Below are 15,010 nucleotides of genomic sequence, written 5' to 3'. Positions count from 1 at the left end.
ACACATTCTTTCGGTGCTTGAGAATATTCAATCATGCATTCATAGTTGGGTCGCGCTCCTCTTGTGGCTGCAGAAGATTTATTTTCGTCAGCCACGTGAACTGCAATCTGTTAGTCTCCCTTTTTACGAAGAACAAAAGAAGAGTACATCTCTATTTTTGTTAATTTTATTACGATAAGCTAGATCATCATTTTCAATAGATCTAGCTCTCATGAAATCATGCATATAATTGAAATTCGAACTAATAGATTCAATTGCTTCTTCGGATGCGCTACTGTTCTCTGTGAATTTTCCAAAAGGATGCCTTAACTTTTAATGATAGGAAAAAACACAAGTTCAAAAAATAATGTACTCGAGCGCTTGTTCTTTGCATAATTCGAATCGCTGAATATAACTTTACACATGCTGCTATATGAAGCTTGTTCCCCCAAAGCTAAATTTGGATTTTTTTTATTTTTTTTATTTTCTTATATTTCCATGTCCAATGGAAAATATAGTTATTGGAAGAAAATTTTCTTCCATAAAATCTGAAGTCTCCTGAAAGGTCCAAATTGTCATACAAGGTGCAAAAGGCAGCGCCATGATTGGCTTTGTCCAATATAATCACTGGTTGCAAATAATGTTGTGCAGTTTGCTATTTCCTTTTCTATACAACTTCTCAGGAAAATCTAAGAAAATTCACATGAAAAAAGTGCCATGCTTTCCTTAGGCAGAGGTCCACCTATCAGTAAACTTTTGGGCAAGTGAGAGATAGGATTTCATTATTGGGACTTGAGAGAGAAACGAGAAACACTTCTATTAATAGCACACTCATGCTTTTTATGCTTCATAATTAACTAATGCAACCAAGCTATATAATCACATACAATATGTGATTGTTAAATACTTTCTTGTTATTCTTTCTGTAGGTGAAAATGAACTCCATCCCTAAAAAAACTTGGGAGAGAGAAAAAAAAAAATGGGTTGCATTTAGATGACGCCTTCATATAACGATGTTATGTGAAAACCACGTTTTATAACAATATGTTTTTTAATCAGTTTCTAACCCATGATGTATGTGTTTGGGTGACAATAAGAAAAAATACATTTTATGTGAAGAATTGGAGGGATGGGGTCAAAAAAAAATTTTGGGTAAGGGGGCATTAGTTGTATAATTTTAATATTTATGAGGCACTTATGTGTAAATAAGAAAAAATGTCACGATGTTTCCATATAAAAATAACATTGTATGTAGGTCTGTGTGGGCAATTGTCCACACCCACCTTCATCCCTGGTGTTTGGATAAGAGCCATGACAGCATATTGACAATTACAGAAGCCTCCAATTTGTGATGAGCGAAATCCTATTAACCTTTCATTGTCATCTTTCAGTCTATGGCCAGACTGGCAATGGTCCATGAAAAGATATCTTTTCGTAGATTTGAGGTCCATATGTCAGACCCAAGCAGGGTCATACAACATCCAAATATAAAGAATGGGGGTCCATCTTGGGGAATTCTGCTTCTTTTTGAATGAAGATTTGTACCAAACATTATGTCTTCAAAAGTTATGTATATTTTTGTTTAAGAGCAAATATTTTTTGCCAGTCCAGTGGTGAAGAATAAGTTTTGAATGCTTGGATAACTTTTTCATGAACAGTGAACTAACACAACCAATCTGAGCTATCCAATAGCCATTCCAATATTGTCAAAAAAAGTTCTGGTGAGCTTTTTCAAAGTTGGTACACGCAATGTACAAATGAGGGTAGCACTAAAAATTCAAATATATGTTCTTTGGGGTGGGCAAGAGGTCATCTCACGAGTAGAAGCGAGGCCCAAACAGTGACAGAGCTAGTGTAATGTTTTTGGGTTGGTGTGGGCAAGTGCCCACACCAACAATAATGTAGCTCCGCCACTGGGCACAAAGTCCCCTCTATTCTTCTTACCTATAGGGCCTTGGCTTGCATTGAGACCCGAGTGGGGTACAATGCACCTTTCAACTTAAGTGTCACGATCCTACCTTTGTGGTCCATAAGAACGGCACCCTCAAGAATCAAACATACAACTTACTTTTACATGCATATCTACCCGATCAGCTGTACGACAACCCTTTGAGACCCAAACTTTATGTTTTTTTAATCAATGCACCGAAAAGCAAATGTCTAAGACACTCAAACTTGTATTTAAAGTATAGTTAGAGAAAACTAGTTTTTTTTTTTTTTAAATGCAAAAAACGTGATAAATTAACTAGTTATTTAAAACTTTTAAAAACACATTTTTTGAAAAAAAACGTTAAAAATGAAAAAAAATGCTTTTTAACATTTTTTTGTATTTTTTTTAGTTTTTCTTTTTAGTTTTTTAATGTCAAACCTTTTTTTTTTTCATTTTATATTATCTATCTATTGCAAATCTACTTATTTTTGATGTTTGTGTTATTAGTTTTTCATTTATTTTATTTTTTTTATTTTTAGTTTTTTATTTTTTTTAATTGATCATTTTTTTTTTCAAGCTTATCGTATTGTACTCGAGAAAAACCTTTTAAAACTCCGAAACGTTATTTATGACTATGAGTTTAAAGTCAAGCCATGTATCCTTACCTATCTAGGTTGACTATATTAATTTGAAGGAATCCCACTAAAAACTCCACACATTTGAATCGATCCACCAAAAACCAAATGTTCAAACAAGGCTGACTTCACTAAAACAAAAAACAGATATTCAAACAATCAAACATCTACATATTTCTCCGGTAGCGGTAAAAGAAAACGAAAAGAATTTGTCATAACTCTAAAGTGAGAGCAAGATGCACCAGTTTCCAAACTGCTAAGCTAGAAAAGAAATTGGCAATAACTATAAAGAAAGAACTCACCTGCCAATCACAGGCAGCTTTGGAAAACCAATACTGAGAAAATAAAAGGAAAAAAAAACTAAGAAGTCCCAACATTTAGAGCAAGCAAGAAGCTGACCGTGGGAGAGGAAGAAGCCGCGGGTGAGTTTCGTTTTCCCGTCGTTCCGTCGCCGTGGCCGCTCCTCCGGCGCTGCCGTGTGCGTGCGCGGATTTACAGTGCCCGCGTTAGAATCCCTGCAGAATGAAATGACGATTTTGTCCTCACGCGTTTCAGCCGTAGTAACGGCTTTGAAATACTCCATAAATGCTTCCTGCCATCGAACCCTTAACAAGGAAGCAATGTTAATATATTATATGGTAATAAGAATTTTATAATATTTTAATTGGTTTAATTCCTCTGCTTTGTTCTGCCATGTTCCTTAGGATATGATCTTCTGTCATCTAATAAAGTAGAGGCTTGGGCCTTCACCTTTACAACTCAACCGAAGAAAGCAACACAGGCTTTGATGGAAACGGCAGAACAAACGACAGAATCATGATGATAGAGAGACTTGATTGAAAGTCTTTTAACTTGCCGTTCACCTACTTTTTCATCTCAATTATATTTTGAAACCAAGTTTGGCATCATTATGAATGATTGAGTTGTCCAACTAAGGGTGGAATAAGTGCCTAACATGAACTCAGAATTCACGGCTGGTTATTATAATCGAAGGACACTGGCAGTTGGCACCTGATGTTCTCGATTCAAGCAGGTGGCAATTAATGAGCAGTCTGGTTGAAGAAGAAACCGAACGATTTAAGACGAGGGTAATTTTGGAAACTTAGTCTTAGCGATGACACCAAGAATGAAAACGACGCGGTGGGGAGAGGGAAGGGAGCAAAAGGCATATATCTGACCTTCCCCAGCTGAGCAAGGGCCACTGCAGCTCTCTCTCTCTCTCTCTCTCTCTCTCTTTCTGTGTCTGTTTTTCTTTTGAGTTTGCAGAAGGGGAAATCTTCTTGAGATTTGTTGAGCCTGAAGCTGTTTCAACCAAAGATTTGAGCTTGCCATGGATGACCAGAAGGAGGTGAAGATCCTTGGTGCCTTCTTTTCTTGTCCCTTTCAATTTGCTCCAGGTCGAGTGTTGGATGATTTGTAGTTGTAAATTTTTTGGGTGGTTTATCAATTTTTCGTTTACGGTCAGCCTCGCCACTGAAATGGACTTCTGTCCAAGTTTCGAGATGCTCGGTGGCCTCCTGCTGTCCAAAGACCTCGACAAATACTCTCTTTCTGGAGCTTGGCATGAAACTCGAAGCAACTTTTGATGGGTGCCTTTTGATTCACCTTAGCTACTCTGTGTCCTTTGTAGTGGACTTATTTTCAAGATTCTAGATCTTTATTAGTAAGCCTCTCTCTGTCCGTCTGTTGAACGCTGGCCTGAAGTGGTGAACGTTTGTGGGTAACCATAACCATGCTTGTGTTCCTACTCTGTGGACTCTGAAATGGTTTCCCGTTCACGACAACGGTACCATTTGCCTGTGTTTGCGTTTTGATGCCCCCTACTTTTATAGCTTATCTGGTGTGTAAAATACGGGTACGATAGAAAGCTTGATCCATTAGTCTTTACTTGTGATTTCATGGGAGAGGAGAAATGCTGAAACAGAACCTTTTGGGATCTGTGGGCTGGGGAAGAATGATTCTTATGGACCTATGTTGATAAAATTGGCTGTTCCTAGCTATTGAAATAGCTCGGAAGCTGACACCAACCTCATCCTTGTTTGGTCTCTTCATGTGAAGAGAACCTGTATTTTGGGTCTGTCACATGCATACTTTGACTTCTCTAACATTGGGTTCTGTTTTTGTTTTATTATTCGTTGTAAATCTGTGATGCAGAATGATTTTTCGACTGTATATATATATATATATGTTTTTTTTTTTTTTGCATTCAAGGAACCAAAATTTGTTCAACGTTTGGGGATTTTAGGGAGATGATTCTCAAGAAACTGTATTCATGTGAATTAAGCTGCTTTCCTGTTACTGATGCCACACATTATTTGTTCTACTTGATAGCAAAACTCGTACGAATCTTACTAATCCTTTGGGCACTGTGAAATGTTCCGCAGAAAAATGCTTGGATGTCTATTCCACAATTCGGAGCATGGGATGGAAACGGTAATATGCCTGACTACTCCATGGACTTCTCAAAGATTAGAGAGTCTAGGAAGCAGAATAAGAAAGACATTTCAAGAGCCAGTATCGGCAATGAAGAAGAGCTTGCCAATCCCCAGCGGCATGATGGCAAAAACGATCACAAATCTCATGATCATCATCATCATCAGCAGCAGCAGCAGCAGCAAATAGAACTTCCAATGCACGCTCCAAATGGCTCACCAAGTGTAAGATATGTCATATGTTCAGTTAGCTGTTTCGTCGTCCTTCTTTATTAGATTGTTCATAACTTTTGTTGGTTCTGCAGAGGAGGAAGAAGATACTGAGCTGCTTCACCTGTTGCGTAAGCGCGTGACTTTTATTGGACTTGATATAGCGTTGTATCAGTGTTCTTGGTAGCATTTTACATCTTTTTACTTAAATGGAGAAGCTGCGGAGTTTGATTTTGTTTGTACATCTATCATTGCTCAAAAAAAAAAAAAAAAAATCTCGTGGTTTTTTGGGAGAAAATTGCTATGGACCGTTGAGCATTTACTGGAAAACACGTTTCCTTTTCTGGGTGGTGTTCTTTTGTAAGTTCTTTCAAGAAAAAAAAAGGAATTTCTTGGTGACTTGTCATCGTTGTCATCAGCAGCAACAGCAAGAGGTGGAAGTTCCAATACTCGCTCCAAATGACTCGCCAGATGTAAGATATCTGTTCTGCTATATCTTCAATCGGCTGTTTCTTCATCCTTACTTTATCAGACGACCGAGTACATTTTGAACAGATAAACTTTCTTGGTTACACAAAAGTTCTAACTTGTAGAAAGCGCTCTGGTCAGATTTTAAATTTTGAAAAGATAAACTTTCTTGGTAACTCAAAAATTCTGACTGGTAGAAAGCGCTCTCGTCAGAGTTGGGCTAAAAAGGGCTTGACGTCGAAGCGTTTAAGAGTTCAAAGAGAACCCGGCGCGTTTCTTGGCATAATTTGACAGCTGCCAATAGCCCAAACTTGTGAATAAGAGAAACAGATACAACTGGGTGCCATTTTGTGAAGGTGCATGTGAACAGCTGGAATTCGTGAACTTGATCGGTCAAAGTTGCAGGAGTTTCCTGCTTGCAAATTTCCTTGTCCAGACTGATCCCCAAATTCTTTTTTGAACACCGGAAAGAAGAGTTGAAATCTGAAACAAATTAATGGAATGATTGGACAAAAGGATAATTTCCGAGAGTTATATGACTTCTAAAGTTCGCTTTCCCTGTCACTCGCGTATGTAATCTTACTGGTGGAAATCTTGGAATGGTGACATCTATTTCAATAAATTTCCGTTTACCCAAACCTTTAGATGATCAGGAAGGCTGGTGTTTGTTTGAATGTCTGTCCCAGTCAACCTTTTGAAAATTGTTGGGATTTTGGGATGCATTTCCAGAATAAAATTTCTCAGCCTTTTTACCGAAGGCTTTACTTTCCGACACCAGGTCGTATGAAAATGCAGTCAATCGTGATGAAGGTTGAACCGGCATGCGGTTTCAGACCATCCATATAGCATGAGGTCATTTAAAACAGGCCTTATATGTCGCCACTTGGGAGACTTTATACTTTGACGGGGATGCTTTGTCATGGACGGTTATCTGCTGTGGTGGCTCATGACAAGGATGTGATGCACCGGATTTGGTCTTCCTCATTAACCATCACCATAGTTGACATGGTAGGGACAATGGGACATTATCCCTTTTATTAAACCGGCCATTTCCTGCGCATTCGCCGGCCAGTGGCTGGTCAGAAGATTGAAATATCAGCTTCTATCTCTCTCTCTCTCTCTAAATATATATATATATATATATATATATATATATATATATATATATATATATATATATATATATATATATATATATATATATATATGTGTGTGTGTTGGAAGTTCCTCAGCCACTCGCAACTCAAAAATTTAGAGGCAGGTTTTCTTGCCGCTTCCACCGTCTGGAGAACGTACCACCTGTTTATCCGTCTCAGTCAACCACGTCAGCCGATTTTCCTGACCACTGAATGATAATCTTTTGATGATGAATCTCAGAGTACAGTTGTTTAGTCCAATGTGAAACAACACATTTGTAACATAATTTTGTTGCATTTAGAGTCAAGTCCCTTCAAAGTCCGTTTTGTCCATTATATATGTTCCAGATACATGCTTGTTACTTAAGAAATTATCCGATCCATATTTAGATTCAATCATCCCAGAAACATCGCTGTAGCTGGATATAATGCTCAATAGTGATACAGCTAGATCAAGCTCTCATATTCTCCTAGTTCCTCAGCGTGGGGTTCTAGAGAATACTCATGTTCCCGAGAGCAATCAATAGAGATCAGAAGGCTAAAATGTCATTCATAATTAACTCGCACGATGATCCTGTTTGACGTCTGGATTATCTCATTTGACCATCCTCATAAAACTTCTCACCGCTAATGTATCTTAAACTAAAAGAACAAAAATAATTACAACTGAAACTTTGTAACATTGCAGACATGCCTCAAGTTTCACTATTCTATAGCCGCAGCAGTCCACAAAAGTCACCATGCTTACTACCTGAAAGATAGTAAGACAAACCAATATCTATTTCAGCATGTAGCGTCCCACCAGTTCTACACAATGCAAAACAAATGACCAGAGGACCTGAACTTGCAAACTAGGCTAGTTATACAAGCTTAGGTTCATTAAACCTATAAGCTGAACAAGGACAATTATCACATAAAACATAAGAAGCAACAGAAGAAGAAAAATACCATCTGCTGATTCTGAGACAAACGTCCCGCTCTCCTCACTAAAACCAAAGACAGTGTCAAGGTTCACCTGGAAATGCTTCTTGAAATTTATCCCATTGGATTAAACCTTCTTAATTATCTGAACAACGTCCTCATCTTCAAGCTCATGTTCCTGTGTCCATAATGAACAAGCCTGTCAATCATGAATTCAAACCATCCATTGAAACCTGAACTGTTCACCAACAGCATAGAAAGGATGCATAACCTTGCCAACCCTTTGCGGCTTGTGCTTCACACTAGATCCCCAAACCAACGCACTGAAAAATTACATAGAGAAATGTTAAAGAAACCATAATACTTCTAGCGAGCAAATTAAACAGTAACAAAGCACATAAAATGTCATCATATACTTGCAACTTACTATTTGAATTGCTTCACCATATCTTTGTGGATTCTAGTGCAGAAGTCCTCCACGGTCCTTCTCTTAGATGACAAGATTACAGGGTCATCATAGTCTGGATTCATCCCTTTTGGTTTTGTATATATGCGAGTCAAGTCTAGATATTCCCATATCTTCTCAAGTAGACCATCAAGATTCCATTCTAGGTGTGCACTGTTTCAGAATAATGAGCATTTGCTGAGCACTGAGATTCATAATCATGATCAACCAACCAACAATATTGTTTCCCATAGGAGTAACTACACAAGAATGTAATTATAACAAGTTCATCACAGTTGATTTATCAACTGAAGGCACAATTTTTCACGACAATCTGCAGCACATGATAGAGAATAATCACATTTACACATTAGGGGAGATTCTGAAGAAACACTGTAGTAAGGCATTCATCATATTACTGTAAAGCACCAACAATGCAGCACAAAAAGAACAGTGGCCAACGGCTGATAATGAGCATGGATGGCAGCAGTTAGAAGTGACACCAAGAGTTGAGAGGCAACAGACATCGTAGCTGAGACACAACTTATAAAGCAAACCCATGCATGTAGAAACATGATTGACCATGATAATCAGGGGATTACGCACATGGCACAAAGCAAGACCTCGGACAAAGAAATACATTTGACATCTTGCAGAAAAAATATGACTCATATGTAACCTCTTTGCTGCCACCTGAATACCCACCCAACCACAAAGACGAAAAATAACAAACTAGATGGGGTCTATCTTCGCAACAACGGCAAGCAAGCATGTTACCAATATTCTATAGAGGAAACATTAGCAAACATTGAACTGCTTCAAAAGCTGAACTGGCTATAAGACAGAGACAAGATCAAAAAGCAGCAGACACATATAAACACAAGATCGAATTCTTATACATAAGAGATTTATCATCAAAAGAGGCATGTACTGTTGGATTGTCCACAAATTTTAGAACCCCAGAAGAGTTTAGCAGCACAAACTCACATCTTTTTGTTCGGAGTACAAAACAACACAACAGAAGCATACAAATTTTTTAAGGGAAACCTCCAGCATTCATATTAAGAAAAGAGAATTTCAAATGTTATGGAAGAAAAGCCACCATAGACTATCATAAGAAGAAGAAATAAGTCCAGAATGAAAAACAATTTATTTACTGAAATACAATTATCATTTCTAATAAAGCTTTAATTTCGCATAAATGTTTCCAGCACTTAGAGAAAGTGTAGTTTTTGTGCATTAATCACAGAAAGAATAAGCATGACATATCATGTTTCTTGTAAATAGTTCAGAGTACTAGATAAGATGATTACCTCACAGGACAATAATGAGGAAGTTTGTCCAAGATCTCTAACTCCTCAACAGTTATTTGGTCAATCTTGTTAACAACATAAATGCAAGGTGTATATATTCTGCTACCCTCAATTACATCTATAAGGTCATCAACAGTAGCATCATAGCGAAGAGAGATATCAGCATTATGAATTCTATATTCCCCACAGATGGCTTTCACAGTTTCGAGGTCCAGATGGGAGGTTGCAACTGTTGATGTGAGACTTATTCCACCCTTATCCTTCTTCCTGAAGGTCAAATTTGGTGGCTCCTTGTTTAATCTGCAATTCAGGGGTGGAAACAGCATGTGTCACCTCAAGAGAAACAAAATGATAAGCTACATGAATTCAATTTAAGTAAAACACAAAAAACAGGAGGGAAGGGGAATAAATAACCCAGCTGCTACATTAAGCAACTAGAGACAGATGCATATCCCCTGAAGTCAAATTAATGGCAAGACTAGGAGCAACTATTTTATATCATTTACAGCTGTCCTGAAATTGTATTCAATGGTAGATCTTCAGAGTCAACCTTTGACCCAAAGAGTACTCAGGAAGATCAACCTGTAAAAAGGTCAATACTTTTACATTTAAGATTTTTCATGTTCAATCTCTCTCCAAAGCTAAACCCATGTTTTGTTTGTTTGGCACCTATTTTAAGATATTTCATTTTTGTTTATATCATAAACTTTTAGCCTTAAAATTCTTTGTTTTAGCTACTGTCAGCATTAATAATGTTTGAACCTCGACACAACTCCTTTGGAATTGAGAGTTCCTTTTTTAGGTTTGCACCACAAATATACTGCTCGTTTCTCGAACCTCTGCTCAATTGTTTGCCAGTAAGGTTTCTTTCTTTAAGCTTACACCAGAAAAATACTTGTGATCACACTTCTCAAACAAATGTCAAAAACAACAAAAGGCAGGACAAGAGAGCAGATTTTAGTACCTTATGCCAAATCCTTCAAGTTCTTTCTCTATCAGACGCTTGTGAGTTATTGGCTTTATGGCATCAAGGACAATCAAGATACAGTTGCATGTCCTTGCAGTGCTGATCACCTATTGTCAGGATTCAAAGAATGAAAGAAGAGAACCATCAAACAACATGCATTCGTTGACATTTTCACAGCTACAATCACAAAAATACAAAATGCATCAAACATTACGATCAATACAAATAAAAATAAGTAAAAATGGAAAAAAATTACACTGCAAAGAAAAATTAATCATAAATAACATAAATATTAGGGCTGGAGCTCCAGAAAAGAAACATTCAATCTATTCAGCTACCTGGTAATTGGGTGAAATAAAAGCCAATGAAACTAACAACAAAATGTATGAAGAGTTATCCAACTTTAATTAGACATCAACATGATTCTATGACTATATCCAAAGGAAAAAAAAATTCCAAAGCACATAGAACAAGATGACTTTGCAATCAACATCAACGATATTTAGCCAAAGAGTGCAATTTTCACAATACTAGAAGAAAATCATCACTTTTTTGGGTGGACATTCTTGCATGCTCTTAGGTGAAGGATTTATAGACCCTGCATTTTCACTTACCTATTTTTCACAATCTCAAATGTTTCATGATAGAGATCTTCAATGGGTAAGATCTTTTATTAGAGATGTGCAAGGAATCATTCTTTATGATTTACCTGTCTTCCTCTTCCCTTGCCATCCTTTGCACCTTCAATAATACCAGGGAGATCCAATAGCTGAAAAATAGCAATATGAAGATATCAGAAAGCAACTCCATAAAGTCCACAATAACTAATGCTGAATATGTACACTTACATAAAAGACTTACAGTCAGATGAGAAAGATCAAGCTGTTAGCAAGCTTTTTTGACAAAATAAGATTGTTACCATCCACATAAATAGCTACATAGAGTGTATAGTTGTTCATAGACCATAAAAAAAACAGCAAGAACATGACAACAGATGATAAAACTAGTTTTGTGGTGATTAAACTGTTAGGCATAGACAGAAGAAAGCAAGAACCACATATTCTTCATTGAAGCTACACCCCTTAAAAGGAGCAGATTTTGACCAATAGAAGCATAGAAAGCACAAAAATCCTCGTGTGTCCAATGATAATTGCACATGAATAACCAGAAACTAATCATATGATACCTGAATTTTGGCACCTCTGTAACTAATCACACCTGGAATGCAAGTTAGTGTGGTAAATTCATAAGATGCAACCTGCAATGGTAAAAAAAGAAGTTAATAAAGAACAGATATGGCCAAGTGGTCGTTATAAAATAAACAAACATCTATATAAAATAAACAAGCACCATCTAAGTTATCTAATTGTATTCACTTCTAGTTATTAAAAGTTAAACCAGAAAAATTTTTCCCAGCAGTCACCGTGGATCTGCATCTCATACTACATCACACTTTATGACAACTGTACTCAAAACATCTTAGGACAAATGAACAGCAGCTCTAGCAAACTAGCACTATCTCCTTCTCATAAAGGCAAAGTAGGTTAGGTAGGTCTTCCCCGATCCTTAATTGAAGCAGACTGATTAACAAGACATTATCCGAACATAACCATCGGAATTAGCAATAACTGTAGAGAGTGGGGAATAACATAAAATTTGCATAAAATGATGTTCCAACTTTCAACAATTTAAATGTGTCGATGGACAACAAACTGACACACCAAAAAATGATCAAGTTGCTTAGTTGAAAAACAAAAGATTATTTAATCCAAGCAAGAGATCTCGGTTACCCATCAACCAACTAATGAAATTACACCAGAATCTACGTGCCCAAACCCACTCAAGCATAAAAACACCTCCAGCAAGTCCCGTTTGTGGTATTAAATATGCATTTAGAATCACATGTGAAACAGCATTCTTATTCAAGTGTCATGAGAAGATACTGACACGAGCGAGAAGAAGGATTCCTACATAATACTGTAAAAAACAGAAACACAAAAGCAAGCAAGAAATATACCTCCGAAAAAGTACCAGTTAATTTATTAAGCAAGGTTGATTTTCCAACTGAAGGAAATCCAACCAGGCCAACTCGAGAATCTCCACTTTTTGTAACATCAAAACCTTCCCCAGCACCACCACCACCACCTTTTGACGGAGGTGCTAGGAGCTCCCTTCGTAGCTTTGCAAGTTTAGCCTTTTAATATCACCAGAAAAATCAGAATATGGAATGTCAATTTCCTGAATTAGATAAAAGAGCCTCACACAGTGAGATGAACTACAAGCTAGAAGACAAGAAAGCAAAAGTTCAGAATCTTAGTTCCATAAAATTCATAACACGATCACATGAGGTAAACTACTGAAGACAAAAAGGTACCTTTAGTAAACCGAGATGATGGGCGGTAGCTTTATTCTTTTGTGTCCTTGCCATCTGCAAAGAATAAAACAGCCCACAAAATATTTCGAACATAAGCATGGAGCCTTTAAAGTTGATTGATGAAACAATATATCACAAGAAGCTAAATTTACTGTGGCGGAAGAAAACAAAAATGCGAAAATAAATCGCAACTAGGAACAATGAACTAAATATCTTCTGAAATTTTAAAATGAGCTTGTAAACCGAACCTGCTTAATTAGATACGGATCAAACACTTGGAGCCGGAAGTACTTGGGCCAATAAATTCAAGCTAAAGTAAGTTTATGAATTTGAATTATCCAACTCTTCTGTTCTTATTTCGCCCCATCAGATATTCCGACTTATACCACCATTAAAGCAAGTCAAGGTAAAAGTCCGGAAAATTAATCCTTATCCGTTTCACTTGGGAGTGGCAAAAAAACGAATTAGACTTAGGTTACCAACTGACAGTTCCTCCAAAAGCATCAAAAAACAATCTTCTTTCTAATTTGCAGTGAAACGGGTTCCATAGCTCAAATATCTCAGTGAAGGACCGCACAACAGCATCCCATTCTTTTAACAGTCTAAACAAACGAGACTTGAAGGACAGGATGGAAAGAGAAAACCAAACCAAAGAAGAGTTTAACTAAAGCAAGGAAGTCGATAGGAAAAGCGTGATCAGAACATCCAACATCCGAACGAGATCTTAAGTTGGCAGAAAAACAAGCTGCCAACACTAAAGTTAAGAGAAAAAAGAGGAGGAAAAGAGAGGTCGAACGGGGGAAAAAGAAAGAAGAAAACCTCGTCTTCAATATCCTTGATTTTCTGCATGATGGTCGCCATGGTAAATCACGTTTGCTGCCTGTAATGATCGTGCTGCGCTACAACTCTGGCGCGGATGGAACTCACTCCCTTCCCCTCTCTCTCTCTCTCTCGCTCTCCCCTCTTCTTTGGCGAGTCAGAGAGAAGTTGCCACGAGCTTTATGAGAGGAGGCTACCGGTTCGTATCGATTCGTATTACAACATTCCGATTCGTATTATAGAAACGAGCGCCCCTACATGGGTGCTAGGGATCGGGTCCAAGTCTCAGACCCGGATGACTTTCGCCCTCAACAAAATTGGGTTGGGATCGGTTCCAAGTCCTCAGGCACCTACACTGTCCACTCCATATTATCATAATGGGGGCCTAACACGAGACGCTTATCCGACCGAACCGAACCTCCGTTATAATATGAGATCGACTAGCCATTTTTCGAGACAATTTTCCAAGTCTTACTCTGCACATTACCCACTAAAGATTTTTTCTTGGCTACCCAAAAAGAGTATGTTATCTGGATATATCTCATTTTTTTAGTTTTTCAATAGAAAAAACATGTCATGAGATATTGCAGTTATTTGTCAATTGTCTATAGGTTTTTTATGATATTCTAGCCAATTTTATATGAACCATCACAAACTTAGGAGGGGAGCCAAAAAATTTTCATGAGGGGTGGAATTAACTTTCTAACACGCTGAAATACCATTTTTAAAAATTTTTTATATAAAACAAGTAAAATTTTCTAAAATTAGATGTAAATTTAAAAAAAATTTGATTTAGAGTCACGACCCATGCAAACCCTCCCTCGGCTCTGCCCCTACCCTTGGGCTATGGTGCCATCATGGCAATTTATTTGATTGTGTTGAAATGCCCTTAATTTGGTGTGTTTGAATTGAATGGGAAACTGGAATGAATTTGGATTTCAAAACAACAGTTATCGGCTATCAATTTGGGTATGTTTTGCATGAATTCCAAAGACGACAATGAGTATCACATTTATGTAATACACGCAGTTGAATTTTTGCATTATCCGCGTCCAATTCAACACTCAAAGTCATAGTTTTAACTTCAGCATCAAATGTGAGGTTAGTTTCAAATGTATCATATCTACCAACAAAGACAAATTTTGAATTGGATTCCATTGCGCTTTCATGAATCAGATTTTATTATATATGACTTTTTCTTCATTTGAGTGGAAACCTGAATATGTGACTATCTGATTTAACAGTAGAGCAATTTTTCCTATTGTCTTATTATTTTGCCTGGGCTGCAATCAATAACCGTGAGATGAACCAGCGACGAACTCGGTTCCAACTTGACATTTTCTAGACGTACATGTGGAGATCTCAAAGCACTTAATAGATA

General features: G+C 37.3%; 2 protein-coding genes across 4 annotated transcripts; one reads left to right on the top strand and one right to left on the bottom strand.

The window, feature by feature from the left end:
* The first annotated feature begins 3,711 nt into the window (after positions 1-3,711).
* LOC116258375 (uncharacterized) lies at positions 3,712-5,587 on the top strand. The gene is made up of 3 exons (XM_031635503.2): positions 3,712-3,892; positions 4,929-5,201; positions 5,282-5,587. The coding sequence occupies exons 1-3, from the start codon at positions 3,875-3,877 to the stop codon at positions 5,327-5,329; spliced, it is 339 nt and encodes a 112-aa protein (XP_031491363.1). The 5' UTR covers positions 3,712-3,874; the 3' UTR covers positions 5,330-5,587.
* Positions 5,588-7,314: 1,727 nt separating this feature from the next.
* LOC116259679 (developmentally-regulated G-protein 3) lies at positions 7,315-13,793 on the bottom strand. 3 transcript variants are annotated; one of them, XR_004173957.2, is made up of 11 exons: positions 13,630-13,792; positions 12,811-12,864; positions 12,454-12,630; positions 11,623-11,694; positions 11,146-11,205; positions 10,434-10,543; positions 9,470-9,769; positions 8,139-8,330; positions 7,983-8,034; positions 7,739-7,889; positions 7,315-7,541 (listed from the first exon to the last, which is right to left on the bottom strand). XR_004173957.2 is itself a non-coding variant. In XM_031637556.2 (11 exons), exons 1-10 carry the CDS (start codon positions 13,669-13,671, stop codon positions 7,839-7,841), a joined length of 1,110 nt encoding a protein of 369 aa, XP_031493416.1. In that variant the 5' UTR covers positions 13,672-13,793; the 3' UTR covers positions 7,315-7,541; positions 7,806-7,838. The 3 variants fall into 3 exon arrangements, 2 of the variants coding, with proteins under 2 accessions (XP_031493416.1, XP_049935274.1); XM_031637556.2 differs by having other exon boundaries at positions 7,806-7,889; positions 13,630-13,793; XM_050079317.1 differs by lacking the exon at positions 7,315-7,541 and having other exon boundaries at positions 7,550-7,889.
* Positions 13,794-15,010: the final 1,217 nt, after the last annotated feature.

Source organism: Nymphaea colorata, chromosome 8, assembly GCF_008831285.2.
Source record: "Nymphaea colorata isolate Beijing-Zhang1983 chromosome 8, ASM883128v2, whole genome shotgun sequence".
Lineage (NCBI taxonomy): Eukaryota > Viridiplantae > Streptophyta > Magnoliopsida > Nymphaeales > Nymphaeaceae > Nymphaea > Nymphaea colorata.
This window is presented reverse-complemented; position numbering and strand designations above follow the sequence as displayed.